Source organism: Clinocottus analis, unplaced genomic scaffold, assembly GCF_023055335.1.
Source record: "Clinocottus analis isolate CAN_PGR_092001 unplaced genomic scaffold, fCliAna1.0.p SCAF_10, whole genome shotgun sequence".
Lineage (NCBI taxonomy): Eukaryota > Metazoa > Chordata > Actinopteri > Perciformes > Cottidae > Clinocottus > Clinocottus analis.
The window spans coordinates 2999826-3017041 of record NW_027175821.1 but is presented as its reverse complement, the minus strand read 5'-3'; the positions used below and the strand labels follow the sequence as shown (position 1 = coordinate 3017041).

At 47.2% G+C, this 17216-nt stretch overlaps 5 protein-coding genes across 7 annotated transcripts in view; 3 read left to right on the top strand and 2 right to left on the bottom strand.

The window, feature by feature from the left end:
- Positions 1-361: 361 nt before the first annotated feature.
- On the bottom strand, positions 362-2312 carry LOC137788983 (chymotrypsin B-like). Its single transcript, XM_068582202.1, has 7 exons — positions 2261-2312; positions 1846-1949; positions 1638-1717; positions 1153-1234; positions 881-1061; positions 643-776; positions 362-552 (listed from the first exon to the last, which is right to left on the bottom strand). The coding sequence occupies exons 1-7, from the start codon at positions 2310-2312 to the stop codon at positions 391-393; spliced, it is 795 nt and encodes a 264-aa protein (XP_068438303.1). The 3' UTR covers positions 362-390.
- Positions 2313-2867: 555 nt separating this feature from the next.
- On the top strand, positions 2868-4801 carry LOC137788469 (chymotrypsin B-like). The gene is made up of 7 exons (XM_068581274.1): positions 2868-2919; positions 3231-3334; positions 3472-3551; positions 3960-4041; positions 4131-4311; positions 4416-4549; positions 4640-4801. The coding sequence occupies exons 1-7, from the start codon at positions 2868-2870 to the stop codon at positions 4799-4801; spliced, it is 795 nt and encodes a 264-aa protein (XP_068437375.1).
- Positions 4802-7601: 2800 nt separating this feature from the next.
- On the top strand, positions 7602-9377 carry LOC137788475 (chymotrypsin A-like). Its single transcript, XM_068581287.1, has 7 exons — positions 7602-7653; positions 7902-8005; positions 8099-8178; positions 8275-8353; positions 8433-8613; positions 8916-9049; positions 9165-9377. Exons 1-7 carry the CDS (start codon positions 7602-7604, stop codon positions 9324-9326), a joined length of 792 nt encoding a protein of 263 aa, XP_068437388.1. The 3' UTR covers positions 9327-9377.
- A 239-nt stretch (positions 9378-9616) lies between these two features.
- agrp (agouti related neuropeptide) lies at positions 9617-11364 on the bottom strand. The gene is made up of 3 exons (XM_068590638.1): positions 11155-11364; positions 9920-10017; positions 9617-9808 (listed from the first exon to the last, which is right to left on the bottom strand). Exons 1-3 carry the CDS (start codon positions 11270-11272, stop codon positions 9617-9619), a joined length of 408 nt encoding a protein of 135 aa, XP_068446739.1. The 5' UTR covers positions 11273-11364.
- A 2063-nt stretch (positions 11365-13427) lies between these two features.
- vps13c (vacuolar protein sorting 13 homolog C) overlaps positions 13428-17216 on the top strand; it is a 37050-nt gene continuing 33261 nt past the window's right edge. For all 3 annotated transcript variants that reach the window (XM_068582479.1, XM_068582470.1, XM_068582462.1), the window contains exons 1-5: positions 13428-13566; positions 14718-14937; positions 15786-15829; positions 15921-15963; positions 16120-16215. In XM_068582479.1, coding sequence (XP_068438580.1) covers positions 14838-14937; positions 15786-15829; positions 15921-15963; positions 16120-16215 — 283 coding nt within the window. In that variant the 5' untranslated portion in view covers positions 13428-13566; positions 14718-14837. The remainder of the gene's footprint in view (positions 13567-14717; positions 14938-15785; positions 15830-15920; positions 15964-16119; positions 16216-17216) is intronic.

Genomic DNA, 17216 nt, shown 5'->3' with positions numbered 1-17216 from the left:
TTGTTGTGTTAACTCTGAAATTGTCGATGTACTTTGACACAACATTTTTACACTGGGGACGTTTCTGTGACCACGTGGACAGGAGGAGCCGGGATCCCGCTAGGCTAACATCAAGCTAACAGCCAGAAGCTTGTTTTATGTTTTTTATGTCGGACAGAAATCTACCCAGCATGCATTGTGAGGTGATCTGACCGGTTGAGTCTTTGTTGTTTAATCTCTCTCTTATGTTCAGAACTATAAAACCTGAAATACGCAGTTCAGTCGACACAAATCAAAACAAGCAACACGATCAGTGTTCAGTATTTTTATTTCTGTGCATTGTCCGCACACTCTGCGGTGGGACGGCCGCTCAGGGGTTTTGGGGGATTTGGGGTCCCGGCCTGAGAGCGCTTAGTTGGCGGCGAGGATCTGGTCGACCCAGCTGCGGAGCTCGGTGACGCGGGCGTAGACGGCCGGAGTGGAGGTGGAGCAACGGCTGCTTCCCCAGGACACGATGCCCACCAGGGTCCAGGCGTTGTCCTGCTGGCACACCAGGGGGCCGCCGGAGTCGCCCTGAGGAACCCAACACGGCCGTCAAGAAACAAACCAATAAACTACAGCTTCAGAAGATCTGAGCCAGACAGGAAGTGGGCGGGGCCTCACCATGCAGGAAGTGGCTCCGGCTCCTCCGGCACAGATCATCACGCTGGAGACCTGGTTGCCCCAGGTCCTCTTGCACTGCTCGTTGGACATCAGGGGGAGGGCCGCCTGCTGCAGCAGGTTGGGAGTACTGGGAGCTGTGGGAGACAGGCAACACACACTCAGACACACGTCCTCCTCCCCTTTCAGAGTAAAAGCACATTGCAGTGTATCCTTTCAGACTAAAGGGCTTGAGTCCCACCGTTGTAGCGGGTCAGACCCCATCCGCTGGTCACGCAGTTCATGCCGGCGGGGAAGTTGCCGGTGGACTCGGCGAGGCAGACGGGGGACACGTTGGTTCCCAGGCGGGCGGGGCTGGCCAGCTTGATGAGGGAGATGTCGTTGTTGATGGTTCTGGGGTTCCAGCCGGGGTGGGTGAACACCTGGAGGAGGGAGGGGGGGGGGGGGGGTTAGCGCGTTAAAGAACGGCGTGTTCTAAACCCTGATTGGCTGACGGGCCGTTCTTCTTCTCACCTTGGCGGGCTTCAGGCGCTGGACATCCTCGTTGGAGCCGTAGCCCTTATTGTGCTCTCCGGCGATCACAACGTGGTAGGTCCTGACAGGAAACAGGAAGTAGATCTTTTAAAGGGCCGGTTCACACAAACCACACGGAGAAACATCTAATTCTGTTTCTCTCCTTAGCAAGAAACTGAGAAACGTCATCCAGCTGAGAATGTTTCTACTAACAAGTATCCTGATGCTTTGAATGCATTCATTCTTCATTCATCATCATCATCATCATCATCATCACCATTGTCGCGCTGTGGTTTGTTGTGACTCAATATAATCACTAAAGCACCAAATGTGGATCAATCCAACAACGTCTATTTCCTGTTTGTGGGGTTAAAAACTAAAGATGATCACAGATGAAACCACTTGTTTGGAGACATAAAGTTTCTCGTCTCCAGCAGGAAGCAGCGAGACACAAACAGGAAGTCGGACCGACTGGCTGCGCTGACCTGACGTTGCAGTGAGCGGCGGTCACCACCCAGTTCTCGTTGATCAGAGATCCTCCACAGAAGTGGAAGCCGCTGGATTGCTGGCAGAGAAAAATAAAAACTCAACTCAATATGAAGCAGTGAAGAAGAAGAAGAAGAAGAAGAAGAAGAAGAAGAAGAAGAAGAAGAAGAAGAAGAAGAAGAAGAAGAAGAGAGTCAGCTGACTCACCTGCAGGGACACCTGCCAGGGCCAGGAGTGAGGCACCGCCTCCTCTCCGTTGACGATGCGGGCGTAGCCGCTCACCTGGGGGGCGATGGCGGGGCTGCCGCAGCCTGAGAGGACGACGGGCGACTTTAAAGACGTTCTGCTGTTTTTACTGCATGTGCTGGTTCTAAAGTCCTGCTGTCTGTTCACAACGTGCATCTATTGTTGCACCGTGAGTTTTATTTGAATTCAAAGAGTCACATTCATCGAATGTTCAATACTTAGAGGTTAATACGTTGAACTCTGAGCTGTAACTTCTGCTCTTTTGTTTTAACCAATAACAATAATCTCTCCTTCATCAGGAAATCTTTTTCTGGACTAAAAACACAAAGCAAGTTCAACCCGAACCCTCTTTTTCCAGAAAGGCTGTGAAACTCACCGTAGGCGGCGCTGACGAAGGCGAGGCAGGACACGATCCAGAGGAAGGCCATGGTGAGGAAGAGGAGGGTGATGGAGCGCTGGAGGACTGAGCTGCTCTTTTATCCCGGGGTCTGCCGGGCCTCAGCCAATCAGAGCGGCCGCTGGTTCGTCCAGCTGGTTATCAGCCAGAGGCTGCGGCGGCGTTCTCACGGGTCACATGCCCTGAAAGCCAGCTCTCTGATTGGCTGCCGACGACTTAATTTAATTCATATCTCGGAGTTGTTGTGTTTCAGGTTATTTATGCAAAAATTTATAAAAACATCGGTCAGTGGACTCCCATGACAAGCTGGAATATTGTTAGCTAAATTCTGACCAATGTTTTTATAAATTTTTGCATAAATAACCTGAAACACAACAGCTCTGACATATGAATTAAAATAAGTCGTCGGCAGCCAATCAGAGAGCTGGCTTTCAGGGCGTGTGACCCGTGAGAACATAGCCACCGCCTCTGGCTGATAACCAGCTGGACGAACCAGCGGCCGCTCTGATTGGCCGAGGGCCAGCGGACCCCGGGATAAAAGAGCAGCTCAGTCCTCCAGCGCTCCATCACCCTCATCTTCCTCACCATGGCCTTCCTCTGGATCGTGTCCTGCCTCGCCTTCGTCAGCGCCGCCTACGGTGAGTTTCACAGCCTTTCTGGAAAAAGAGGGTTCGGGTTGAACTTGCTTTGTGTTTTTAGTCCAGAAAAAGATTTCCTGATGAAGGAGAGATTATTGTTATTGGTTAAAACAAAAGAGCAGAAGTTACAGCTCAGAGTTCAACGTCTTAACCTCTAAGTATTGAACATTCGATGAATGTGACTCTTTGAATTCAAATAAAACTCACGGTGCAACAATAGATGCACGTTGTGAACAGACAGCAGGACTTTAGAACCAGCACATGCAGTAAAAACAGCAGAACGTCTTTAAAGTCGCCCGTCGTCCTCTCAGGCTGCGGCAGCCCCGCCATCGCCCCCCAGGTGAGCGGCTACGCCCGCATCGTCAACGGAGAGGAGGCGGTGCCTCACTCCTGGCCCTGGCAGGTGTCCCTGCAGGTGAGTCAGCTGACTCTCTTCTTCTTCTTCTTCTTCTTCTTCTTCTTCTTCTTCTTCTTCTTCTTCTTCTTCTTCTTCTTCTTCTTCTTCTTCTTCACTGCTTCATATTGAGTTGAGTTTTTATTTTTCTCTGCCAGCAATCCAACGGCTTCCACTTCTGTGGAGGATCTCTGATCAACGAGAACTGGGTGGTGACCGCCGCTCACTGCAACGTCAGGTCAGCGCAGCCAGTCGGTCCGACTTCCTGTTTGTGTCTCGCTGCTTCCTGCTGGAGACGAGAATCTTTACGTCTCCAAACAAGTGGTTTCATCTGTGATCATCTTTAGTTTTTAATCCCACAAACAGGAAATAGACGTTGTTGGATTGATCCACATTTGGTGCTTTAGTGATTATATTGAGTCACAACAAACCACAGTGCGACGATGGTGATGATGACGATGATGATGATGATGATGATGATGATGATGATGATGATGATGATGATGAATGAAGAATGAGTGCATTCAAAGCATCAGGATACTTGTTAGTAGAAACATTCTCAGCTGGATGACGTTTCTCAGTTTCTTGCTAAGGAGAGTTTGTGTGAACCGGCCCTTTAAAAGATCTACTTCCTGTTTCCTGTCAGGACCTACCACGTTGTGATCGCCGGAGAGCACAATAAGGGCTACGGCTCCAACGAGGATGTCCAGCGCCTGAAGCCCGCCAAGGTGAGAAGAAGAACGGCCCGTCAGCCAATCAGGGTTTAGAACACGCCGTTCTTTAACGCGCTACCCCCCCCCCCCCCTCCCTCCTCCAGGTGTTCACCCACCCCGGCTGGAACCCCAGAACCATCAACAACGACATCTCCCTCATCAAGCTGGCCAGCCCCGCCCGCCTGGGAACCAACGTGTCCCCCGTCTGCCTCGCCGAGTCCACCGGCAACTTCCCCGCCGGCATGAACTGCGTGACCAGCGGATGGGGTCTGACCCGCTACAACGGTGGGACTCAAGCCCTTTAGTCTGAAAGGATACACTGCAATGTGCTTTTACTCTGAAAGGGGAGGAGGACGTGTGTCTGAGTGTGTGTTGCCTGTCTCCCACAGCTCCCAGTACTCCCAACCTGCTGCAGCAGGCGGCCCTCCCCCTGATGTCCAACGAGCAGTGCAAGAGGACCTGGGGCAACCAGGTGTCCAGCGTGATGATCTGTGCCGGAGGAGCCGGAGCCACTTCCTGCATGGTGAGGCCCCGCCCACTTCCTGTCTGGCTCAGATCTTCTGAAGCTGTAGTTTATTGGTTTGTTTCTTGACGGCCGTGTTGGGTTCCTCAGGGCGACTCCGGCGGCCCCCTGGTGTGCCAGCAGGACAACGCCTGGACCCTGGTGGGCATCGTGTCCTGGGGAAGCAGCCGTTGCTCCACCTCCACTCCGGCCGTCTACGCCCGCGTCACCGAGCTCCGCAGCTGGGTCGACCAGATCCTCGCCGCCAACTAAGCGCTCTCAGGCCGGGACCCCAAAACCCCCCAAACCCCCGAGCGGCCGTCCCACCGCAGAGTGTGCGGACAATGCACAGAAATAAAAATACTGAACACTGATCGTGTTGCTTGTTTTGATTTGTGTCGACTGAACTGCGTATTTCAGGTTTTATAGTTCTGAACATAAGAGAGAGATTAAAGAACAAAGACTCAACCGGTCAGATCACCTCACAATGCATGCTGGGTAGATTTCTGTCCGACATAAAAAACATAAAACAAGCTTCTGGCTGTTAGCTTGATGTTAGCCTAGCGGGATTCCGGCTCGTCCTGTCCACGTGGTCACAGAAACGTCCCCAGTGTAAAAATGTTGTGTCAAAGTACGTCGACAATTTCAGAGTTAACACAACAACAAGAGAAAAATACTTCCCTGAAAAACACTGCTATAAAACAGAGTACTGTAGAAGTATTCTGTACTCTGAGAGGCTCCGCCCACCTCCTTCTCCTTTGAGTCTTTCAAGCAGAAGAGAATAATTAGAAAACCTTTATATTGTTGTGAAACATCTACTGCAGTTGTAATTTTGTCTTTATCTTGAAATGATGAACAGAGGGCTAACGCGACCGAGTTGAAGGTTAGCTTAAATGTGCTGCACAGTTAAGCTAACATAAAGCTAACCAGCTAACATCAAACTTCACAATGTGGGCAAGAGAGCTCGGTGTGGAGGATTCAGAGTGTTGTGTTGTTTTAATGTACAGAGGCAGAACAATAGCAAATAATGCAAATGCTCCTTTGACTGAGATTAACGTTTCAGCTAATTAGTTTAATATGAATCAATTACTGCATACAATCATTTCTATTTTTGTTCAACTGACTTTTCCTTTGTCAAAGTAACGTGAGCGTTGTATCGTCAGACCTTATGAACCCTCTTGGTGACCTTTTGTGTCGAGATCGACTCGCGACAAATCCAGAGACTTGTTCTGGTGTCTTTGAGACGTGAAAGCTGGTTTTGTTCTGCAGTTCCTGTGTTCAGTTTCACAGGATGTAAATGTTTCTTTGTCACGCTAAAATAAATCACCTCAGTCACGTACTCACCTCGTCCACATCTGCTCAACATCGAGTCATCGTGTCTCAGTCTGTGAGCTCCAACACAAGCAGTGGGAATCAAACCCTCAACTCAAAGGCTGGCTGAAGCCGTTTGTTGGAGACGACTGACGGTCGTCCGGCAGATGACCCTAAAAAACACACGACGCTAAAGAACATACTCAAAATGCAAAAACTATAACAGTTACACCCAAAGCAAGCTGACATTAATGAGTACAATATTTGATATATCTTTTTATTTCTTTCTCCTACAGCTTCCATTACAAACATGCAAATTAGGCGATGATGTCATTTAGTGACTTCTAGCAACTTTTAGGACAGCCAATCGTGACTTTCCTTGCAGAGGAGTCGTCGCCTCTCCGGCTCGGCCCTGAGGACACGCCCACTCTTCCAGAAGATGGAGACGGAGCCTGAAGATGACAAACAATGAAGCGTGTCTTGTCCTCTAGCGGTGGAGACGTCTGACGACAACTGGACGAAAGGTCTGACAGACGGGAGCTTCACTGGCATCTCAGAACTCTTCAGACAAAGTCTGCAAACTGAATCACATGTTTTACTTTTAATAAATGTTATTAAGATATGAATATGCTGGTTTGTTGTTTCTTCCGCCACAGAAATGTTGTTGTTGTTTTGTTTTAGGTGTTAGATGTAGATGTGTGTAGGTGTGTGTGTGCGTGTGTGTTCACGAGACGTTGATACTCAAATAATAGATCATTTATATAGTAATAATATATTGCTTTTGTTGCTTGTTACTGTTCCATATGAACTAAAACTCTTTACCATCAAAACCAGAAGAAGCCGCTGATAAACTTATAGACATGTTACTAAACTCACTTCTTAACCTTACACAGCGACTTGTTCAGGAGACTGAATACATATGAATGAATATGTATGAATACATGTCTTTATGAATATAGACATTAATATATTCACGTACAGATATTCATATAGACAGACTGCAGGTTTCATGTCCTGATGCAACAACGTGTGAAACTTCAGTTCTGCTGATAAACACTGGGAAACACACACATGGACACACATACACACACACACACACACACATATGGACAGACACACACATGGACACACACACATACACACATGGACACACACACATTTATAGGCACACACATCGACAGACACACACACGCATGACGGTTAATTATGATTGAACATATACATATATATATATATATATATATATATATATATATATATATATATATATATATATATATATATATATATATATATCATCATCATCATCGTCGTCTTCATCTTTACATTTATAACAAATAAAGATTAATCTTTATTTCAGGCTCAAGTTCAAAGAAGATATTTTATTCTGTTTCCTTATCTCTTCTTTGTTGTGCGGACGTTCCCGTTATTATGGGATATGATGATGTAATGGCATCACCGTGGATTTCAGGAACCCAGACGGACGGTTCTCATGTTTTATGAAATAAAACAATCTGTGAGGCTTTTCCCTGGAACATTTCTGATCTTTAAAACAAAAGTTAAATGCAGCCTCTTGTGGTGGAAACCTCTGCGTCAGCTCCACCTGTCCTGACTCCCAGCGTCTCTGATAAGATGTCCCGTCCCGTCCCGTCCAATCACAGGGTCCCGTCCCGTCCAATCACAGGGTCCCGTCCCGTCCAATCACAGGTTCCGCTGCTGGTATAAAGGCTGCTGGCTCACAGAGCCCCGGCACGATCCAGCCATGGCCTTCCTCTGCATCCTGTCCTGCCTCGCCTTCATCGGCGCCGCCTACGGTGAGACTAACTCTTTGACATGACTGAGAGCCAGGGGAGTGAAGCATTCTGGGTAAAGAAGAGACAACTGGTCCGACAGCACAGGAGTCACTCACAAATAAAACTTACTGCATGATGAAAACTATTAGTTTACTTTATTAACTCTTGAAACAAGTAACAATTGTCTTATTTTCCCATTAAGTCAACTTATTTTCTGCCTCAAGTTGTTGTTTTGGTTGTTGTCGTTGACCTTGTGATGTCATCACCAGGCTGCGGCTCTCCTGCCATCGCTCCCGTCATCACCGGTTACTCTCGTATCGTGAACGGCGAGGAGGCCGTTCCTCACTCCTGGCCCTGGCAGGTGTCCCTGCAGGTAACCGCACACACACACACACACGCACACACAGATACACAACATCACACACTCACACACACTCACACTCGCTCTCTTCTGGTTGTTTCGTAGGACTACACCGGCTTCCACTTCTGCGGCGGCTCCCTGGTCAATGAGAACTGGGTGGTGACGGCCGCTCACTGCAACGTCAGGTGAGTTTGTCTGTTCGTCTTCAGTCATCAGCACTTATGATCATTCATTCATTTGTCATACAAAATGGCCGTCTCGTGCGCGTGTCTCCCCCGCAGGACGTCCCACCGCGTGGTCCTCGGAGAACACGACCGCTCCTCCAACGCTGAAGACGTCCAGGTCATGAAGGTCGACAAGGTGGGTGACGGACGGTCCCGTCGCAGCGTCGTCCACCTGCGTGTCCGCCGCCGGTCGTAACCGTGTCGTTTCCCGCCAGGTGTTCAAGCACCCCCGCTACAACGGCTTCACCATCAACAACGACATCCTGCTGATCCGCCTGGCCAGCCCCGTCCAGATGAACATGCGTGTCTCCCCCGTGTGCGTGGCCGAGACCGGGGACGACTTCCCCGGAGGCATGAAGTGCGTGACCAGCGGCTGGGGCCTGACCCGCAGCAACGGTGAGGCCAATCGGTGGAGAGCAGGGGCGGGGCTTAGGGAGACGAGCAGCATCAGGCACTTTGACGACAACCGTTCTCAGCAGCAGTCAGTCAGACGGAGGTCTGGGGGGTCACCGGGTCTCTGAACGCTAACGGTGAAACACTTATGACGTCATAGAAGTCCTGACCTCGATTAGCTAGCTTGAAGCGCTATTAGCCCTCTAGCCCTGAACCCTAATCCTATTTATTGTTTGAGTTGCGTTTAGAGGTTGTACATGTTACACATTATTGTTGCCTGTGGTTGACGTGTGCCATGTTTGCAGCTCCCGACACCCCCGCCCTGCTGCAGCAGGCCGCCCTCCCCCTGCTCACCCACGACGAGTGCCGTCGCTTCTGGGGCAGCAAGATCAGCAGCCTGATGATCTGCGCCGGAGCCTCCGGAGCCTCTTCCTGCATGGTGGGCGGTGCACACACGGCGACGTGGAGCAGAGGTTCACGGGGTCGACCCCCGAGGTCGCCTGGTTTACACTGCGACCTCAACAAATAACGTCCGTTGTGTTCATTTTTTTCAGGGCGACTCTGGCGGTCCTCTGGTCTGCCAGAAGGCCGGAGCCTGGACTCTGGTCGGCATCGTGTCCTGGGGCAGCGGAACCTGCACCCCCACAATGCCCGGCGTGTACGCCCGCGTCACCGAGCTCCGCGCCTGGATGGACCAGACCATCGCAGCCAACTGAGTGCCTCAGATAGCTTGTATCGAATCATCAATAAAAACATAAACTGTGAAACAGATGTTGTTGTTTGTTAAAAGAAACCCGCTGAGGAACCTCCTCAGGTGGAACCATGACATCATACGTCATTTGTATGTATGTCTTGATGAATAACCAGCAAGTTAACACGGAGAATTGACACAACAAAAGTGTATTTTCCTCAGCAGTCGTTTATTATACAAAAAGCAGATTTCAGAGTAATGGGCGCCGACACGTTTTCCGTCAGCGGGGCCTCATTGTGCCGCCTCCTCGCGGGGTCAGTTGCGCCTGGGGGTGCAGGCGCGGCCCACCCGGCGGCAGTAGCAGTTGGCGTTGAAGAAGCGGCAGTAGCAGGTGTCGCAGGGGTCGCAGCAGGGCAGCGGGTACCCCAAACACGACTGCTGGTTCGGGATGCAGCGGCGCTGGGAACGCATGGCCCGACCCTGCAGCTGCAAGGCTGCCGAGGAGTCCTGGGAAACAGGAAGTCAAAGGGACCGAAACAGGAAACGGGTGAATTCACTGCGGCCGACTCGCGACACAATAGCAGAAAAAGACGGAAGCTTCTCATGAAGCACATCCACCTCGTCATAGGACGGCGCGTCCATCAGGAAGCGGTCCTCTATCGAGTCCACAGGTGAGAGGGCGGGGTCGTGCACGGGGTCGGGGGCGTGGCTTCGCTCTGCAGGACAAAAGAAGCACACCTGCTGTGTTACAGTCCACCTTCATAACAGCTGCTGGTGGTGTTGCATAAAGAAGCTGCAGGATATTAAAGTAATAAAACATCCGATAACATCCTATAAAGCTTTAGAAACAGCAGTTAAATGAAGCGAGAGACTCCGTGCTCATTACTGTCCTCTTGATCCATCTGAAATATACAAAAACAAGCATAATATTTTTAAGGTTTCTGTCACAATAAATATAAAAGATCATAAATCGTATAAAATACATTGTTCACTGCTGAATTATGTCACTTAAAAAGCTTGGTTTTAAAGTTATGAGTATTGAAAAACAAGACACACCCCTAAGAGGTTAATTATCTCATAAACACGATGAGATATCAGACTTCTTTTATTTAGGTTTTGTTTCGTTACAGCTCTCATCATAATGCACAGAACGTTTGGTATGAATCGGACCAAGCGTGTAGGAGAAAGCTGCAATAATTTTTAACCAAATTAAAATGGTGGAAAATCTTTTTTAGAGGTATGAGAGGCTTTTTGTCGAGCAGGTGGAGCTGGACATGTGCGAATATTTTCAAGTCAATCGGACATTTTGCGTGAGCGGCGTCGCCGGTCCAACCTCTAGGGGGCGCTAGAGAGACATTTATTTTCACACAAATATGCCGCCAAATTCAGATGCCTATTTTCACCAGGTCTGACACACGTGCCAAATTTTGTGAGTTTTCAAGTATGGCATGTACCCAAAACATAAAAATGTGAATAGTAAAAATAATCCTTGCAATAGCAAAAGGTCCCTTGACCCTAAGAATACATTTCTTTTGTACACAAACAATAGAAGCAGTAACAGTATAAAATCAGAGAGATGACATAACAATAAGAAACAAAAACATGCTGAAACCGTTGGACCTTTAATGTCCAACATATAAATTATTAACCTTTTAACAAATGCACAATCCGCCTGTATGCAGACGATGCAGTTCTTTACTAGTTTTCTTTACTTTACTTTATTTTTCTAAACTTTGTTAATGAGTTACTTCATGAAGTCCAGTTCCAGCTGCTCTTGTTTGTGATTATATGAGCACACGTTACCGCTGCCGTCGCTAGTAGGGGAGCGCTCTGATTGGTCGAGAGCTACTCACCGAGGTCGGACAGGTAGGAGGCGGCGTCCAGCTGCATGTTCCCATGAACCAGAGCAGAGGTGGGGCGCAGCAGAACCAGAGACCAGAACCAGAACCAGACCAGCATCGAGCCCAGCATGCTGAGGAGGAAGAGGAGGAGGAGGAGGAGAAGAAAAAGAAGAAGAGATTGTCTGCACTACAACTCCCACAATCCTCAGCTTCTCCTCCTGAAAAGTGTCTGAAAGGAAAAAGCAGTTCAGTTTATTTTTCATTAGAAGACGACAACATCTGAGTCCTGCGTTTCTAGTTTGAGTCTAATGAGTACATGTACAGTTACTTTGTGTTGTTTTAAGTGTTTTTACTAATATATATACATATGTTTATTCTTGTCTTTACTGATCTGTCCAGCTTTGATATTAATTCATTCATATTATTCATCTAAACCCTAAAATATTTAGCTTGTACTTTATCCACATAATCATGTTTTCGTGTATTTCAGATTTAGTTAAATTAATTGTATTGTCTTGTATATTATATGTATTATTATGTCACATATGTCTTATATATATCTATGATATACCTCACATAAGTCAGAAAAAGAAGAGCGGATATAATCTTCGTGAACCAGATATTAAATATAATTAATAAGTATACGTTTATATATTTCCGTTATTAATTTTTTATTAATATAAACCTTATTTTAAGGATCATCTTTTTTATATTTGTGCTTTTAAAAAGATTTAGACCTCAGAATGACAACACAACATAAAGAGAATAAAAAATATCCCATAAAAAGAAATGATATTAGTATTATAATGTTTAAAGTACATAAAGTACATGAAGTAGAGAGAAGTGCTTACCTTCTTGTGACTCCGCTGTCTCTCTGGAGGAACGGCGGGCTTTAAAGCAGAGAGGAGGTCACATGACCCGCTGACGACGTCATCGCAATTAATACGTTGTTGTTTTCATGTGACTATAAACAGTTGTTTTTCACTTTTGTATAACTTTATTATAATATATATATATATATATATAAAGTAACAACAAGCAAAGAAACAACAGCGTTTATCTTCATGTTCATGTCGCTGTGTTCGTGTGCTAAACTGGAGAACCTTTTGACTGGAGAACCTTTTGACTAGAGAACATTATAACAGTCAAAATGTTTTCCAGTCAGAATGAGTGGAGAACAATTTGTTTGAAGAACATTTTGAATGGAGACATTTTGATTGGAGAACATTTTGTTTGAAGAACATTTTAACTGGAGAACATATGGTGAGCTTGTCACGTTCCCTCATCAGCATCAGGAGAACCTTGCAGCTGGAGAACATATGATCAGCTGGTCACGTTCCCTCATCAACATCAGGAGAACCTTGCAGCTGGAGAACATATGATCAGCTGGTCACGTTCCCTCATCAGCAACAGGAGAACCTTGCAGCTGGAGAACATATGATCAGCTGGTCACGTTCCCTCATCAGCATCAGGAGAACCTTGCAGCTGGAGAACATATGATCAGCTGGTCACGTTCCCTCATCAGCATCAGGAGAACCTTGCAGCTGGAGAACATATGATCAGCTGGTCACGTTCCCTCATCAGCATCAGGAGAACCTTTCAGCTGGAGAACATATGATCAGCTGGTCACGTTCCCTCATCAGCATCAGGAGAACCTTGCAGCTGGAGAACATATGATCAGATGGTCACGTTCCCTCATCAGCATCAGGAGAACCTTGCAGCTGGAGAACATATGATCAGCTGGTCACGTTCCCTCATCAGCATCAGGAGAACCTTTCAGCTGGAGAACATATGATCAGCTGGTCACGTTCCCTCATCAGCATCAGGAGAACCTTGCAGCTGGAGAACATATGATCAGCTGGTCACGTTCCCTCATCAGCATCAATCTCCGGTTCTCTGAACCGCGGCGTCTCGCTGCACTCAACATAAATCATGTGATTATGGCTCATCAGTGGGGAAACCTTTTTAATAAAACTTTATTTGTTCCGATCGACGGCGACGGCGACTCTCGCGCACTTCCTGTTTTTCAGGCCGAGCTGTTACCGTGGCAACGGCCCAGTTTGCAGAAAAAGAGCAGAGGTCACATGTTTTTTTATGAATTATGAATTATGAAGACGAGGCTCAGAGCAGCTGCTGAGAGAACAGGAGCCGCTCTGAGGGTTAGTTCAACCGTTCTTATATTTCTTCTCATTAATATTATTATTTTTTATTCTCATTATAACAGTTTAATTACACATGAGTTACATTGTAACATATTCAATAAATGTTAGTTATATCATAACAGGTTAAATACACATCATTTACTCATTCCTTGTAAGTGTAAACATATAGTAAATGGCGACTGTGGCCGGCGGTTCGATCCCCGGCTATGCTAACGCCCGTCGTTGTGTCACTTAACTCCTAAATGCTCTCTGTTAGCAACATGTGAGTCACAGTAATGACATGTTCTTTTTGTAATCAGTGATTCTGCTTCAGTGGAGAGACATTGCTTATAAATTATGAATGTACTTTTGCACCAAACTACTATGGAAGCCCATTTCCGCAAAAACATAATAATAATAATTTTGACGAAAACAAAAAAAGGCATAATTATGACAAAAAAAACTTTGTTCAGGAAAGCTTTGAGACACATGGAAAATCCTTGAACACACTCTTCTAGGCAGACTTAAACCTTCTCCAGGTCCACAGGGTGCAAACAATCTGCCTCCGGACACCGAGGGGCTGCATGCAGGAAGTGTTTACAGGAAGAAGTTCTCGTTAAGATTGGTTGTTGCAAATACTGAGTTCAGGAGGTCAGTGAAGATCTCAGCTACAATATGCTGGAGACTCACTGCTGTTCTTCATCCTCTATCTAAATGCTATCGTGCTAACAAACTTTCCACCGCAAAGCGTCTAAACTCGGTGCACAGTTACAATGTGTGCGTTACTTTACAACACACTGCATTAGCGTTAGCGGGACTGTGATGACACCACTTCTTGTTTTGAAGGCTATGTGCAGTCCGTGGTAGCGGTCGCCCCCTTTGAGAAACACAGCAGCAGCTACATTAAAGCAATGCTATTATCTGTTGAGCTAACACGTCAGCAGTTAGCTTGCATAGTTAGCATGTTAGACCGGTGAGGGGATGAAGAGACATGTGAAGACAAGCAGCACATGAGCACTTACTATCTCATCATTTAGACTTTTTTCTCTCAAAATTATGACTTTTTATTTTCATTATGATTTTTTTAAAATTATTTTCCTAATTAAATATATATTTTTGTTATTTTTTTTTCTTCAAAATGTTGTCAAAAAACATGATTTCTTTGTTGTTGTCATAATTATGACTTCTTTTTTTCGGTCCATTTTTTTTTGTTTGTTCGGAAATTGGCTTCCATACACTGCAGACATGCAGGATGTGAGGTATTGTTACACACTGTAGTAAAACTTGTATTTGTACCTGTCCTAAATACTGTGAAGCATGATCACGTGAGTCTCTCTCGCGCGCTCTCTCTCTCTCTCTCTCTCTCTCTCTCTCTCTCTCTCTCTCTCTCTCTCTCTCTCTCTCTCTCTCTCTCTCTCTCTCTCTCTCTCGCAGGCAGCACTAGTAGAGCCTGGAGAGAGTCGATATATTTCGTCGTCAGAACCGAAACCCAGGTGTTTCCCGCAAGTGTTTCCGGCAGGTGAAGCCCTCCGGTAGCAGCCGGATCTTTCCGCCATGGTGTTCGAGTCTCTGGTCAGCGACCTGCTCAACAGGTTCATCGGGGACTACGTGGAGAACCTGGACAAGTCCCAGCTGAAGATCGGGATCTGGGGAGGTGAGCGACGGTGACGTGTGGACGCACACCAGCCCCCGATCAGAAAACCCGCGCTTTAACGCGCCCCGCTCCCCGACGCGGGGCAGCACGCCGCCGCCGCGGAGCGGGCTGCGGGACGCGGTGCGGCGGGTTGTGTTGTTGCGTTCGGCAGTGACCCAACACGCCGTTGAGTGTTGTGTTGCGAGACAGCGGCAGCTGTTGTGGGGCTAACCCCGCCCGCAGACCCGGAAGTGAGCGCTTGTTTTGCTCCTGAATGTGACGTTGTTATTAAGTAGAGAGGTTGTTGACGCTTCACGTGCACGCCGAAAGAGCGGCTCACTGGCCGCTCGTGGGCCGGTCAACAAGCACCTCTATCCGGAGCTTCACCTGGCTGCAGCCGTCCAGGTGAAGCTCTCTGATCCCAGATCAGCCCGCTCAATGAAGCTAAAGCACTGGACACCCAGGGGTTAACCAGTTAATCTGACAGCCGGTCCGTCACGAGGTTAACGCGGTTAACCGACCACACACACACACACACACACACACACCCTCACCCTCACACACACACACACACACACACACACACACACACACACACACACACACACACACACACACACACACACTGACACACACACACACACACTGACACGCACACACACACACACACACACACACACTGACACACTCACACACTCACACACTCACTCACTCTCACTCTCACTCTCTCTCTCACACACACACACGTTGTTAATGTTGCTGACTGAAGGAAGCTCTGTGTCTGGTTCTGATCTATTATATTATTATCATGAGGTATTGATCAGCTGATATATTCATAATAATTATGACATTCTCTTCTGTGTCTGCAGGAAATGTTGTTCTGGAAAACCTGAAAGTAAAAGAGAACGCTTTGGTAGGTATGAGGCCCCGCGCCTCCCTGTGATGTCATCATGATAATAATAATAATAATAATAATAATAATAATAATGCTTTGTCTGTTTCAGAGTGAGTTTGATGTTCCATTCAAAGTGAAGGCCGGACAGATCGGTGAGTTCTGAAACTAATAATGTGATATGATTTATACTATAATAAGTTGGTATAATATATCATTGAGATATCAGTTATAATATGAGCTGATTCATTTACATCTTTCATTTCATATTATTATTATTATTATTCATGAGCTTCTCGCTTGTTCTCCAGGTAAGCTGACACTGAAGATCCCCTGGAAGAACCTGTACAGCGACGCTGTGGTCGCCACGCTGGACGGTCTGTACCTGCTGGTGGTTCCTGGAGCCAGTGAGTGACGGTTAACACCTTCTTGGGACCGCAGGGATTACGAGTGTTACTGGGACTACACCAGTACACCGCTTCAGTCAACCAGTACCCATCAGATTCTCACCAGCTTAAAAAAACTATGGTTCCACACACTGTAACGCGCACACACTGTGAGACAGACTGTAAAACACGATGGTAGCTCACACTGTAACACACACACTGCCACACACACTGTAGCACACACACTAACACACAACGGTAACACACACTGATTCACACCAGTGTCATAGGTGTGTGTCTGTAAAGGGACACCTAAAGTACCCGTTGGATTGGCCGGTCTCGCCTGGAGTCGGAGCTTGTTCATAAATATGGTTTTCGGGTATATTCACGGTGTGTGTTCTCAGTCGTTGTGTGTGTGTTCCAGCTGGATCTCAGCTGAAAACGTCTCCCTACAACGGTAAGCTGTCAAGGTTCAGAGGTGGTGGTTCCGGTCCGATCTGGTCTCGGCGCTTCCTGTCGGGGTTGCACGACGTCCACATAATAGCAACGATGATGACGATCGTCGTATCAATAATAGACTCTCTGTTGTGATCAGATGGAAACGTGCAGTTCTCCTTCACAATAAAAGCAGTCTTTGCTGTCAGATTCCTGCAGCGGGGAGAGCTTTTATTGTGGAGGAGCTTACGGCGCGTTGTTAGCATTCAATGCTAACCGGCCGCACTTGAGAGAAACCTCATCGTGCAGCCCTGTTCAGCCCGGGTTCCAGAGCGCTGTTGATTTCACGTAGATGTAGAGGCCTTCTAATCGGGGACGTCTGATTCTGGGAAGTTCTCGGAGGTTTTTTGGAAAGATTTAATCTCATCGGGACCCGTCCGTTCTAACATCTTGATTTAGAATTGCTAGCTCTACAAGTAGTCGGGTGGAGGTTTAGTTACAACCGGTTAGACAGAGCTGGAATCACAAGGTGCCTCAACGCGTCGGGGTCTGAAGCATCAGAGGTGGAGGCCTCCGGGAACATGAAT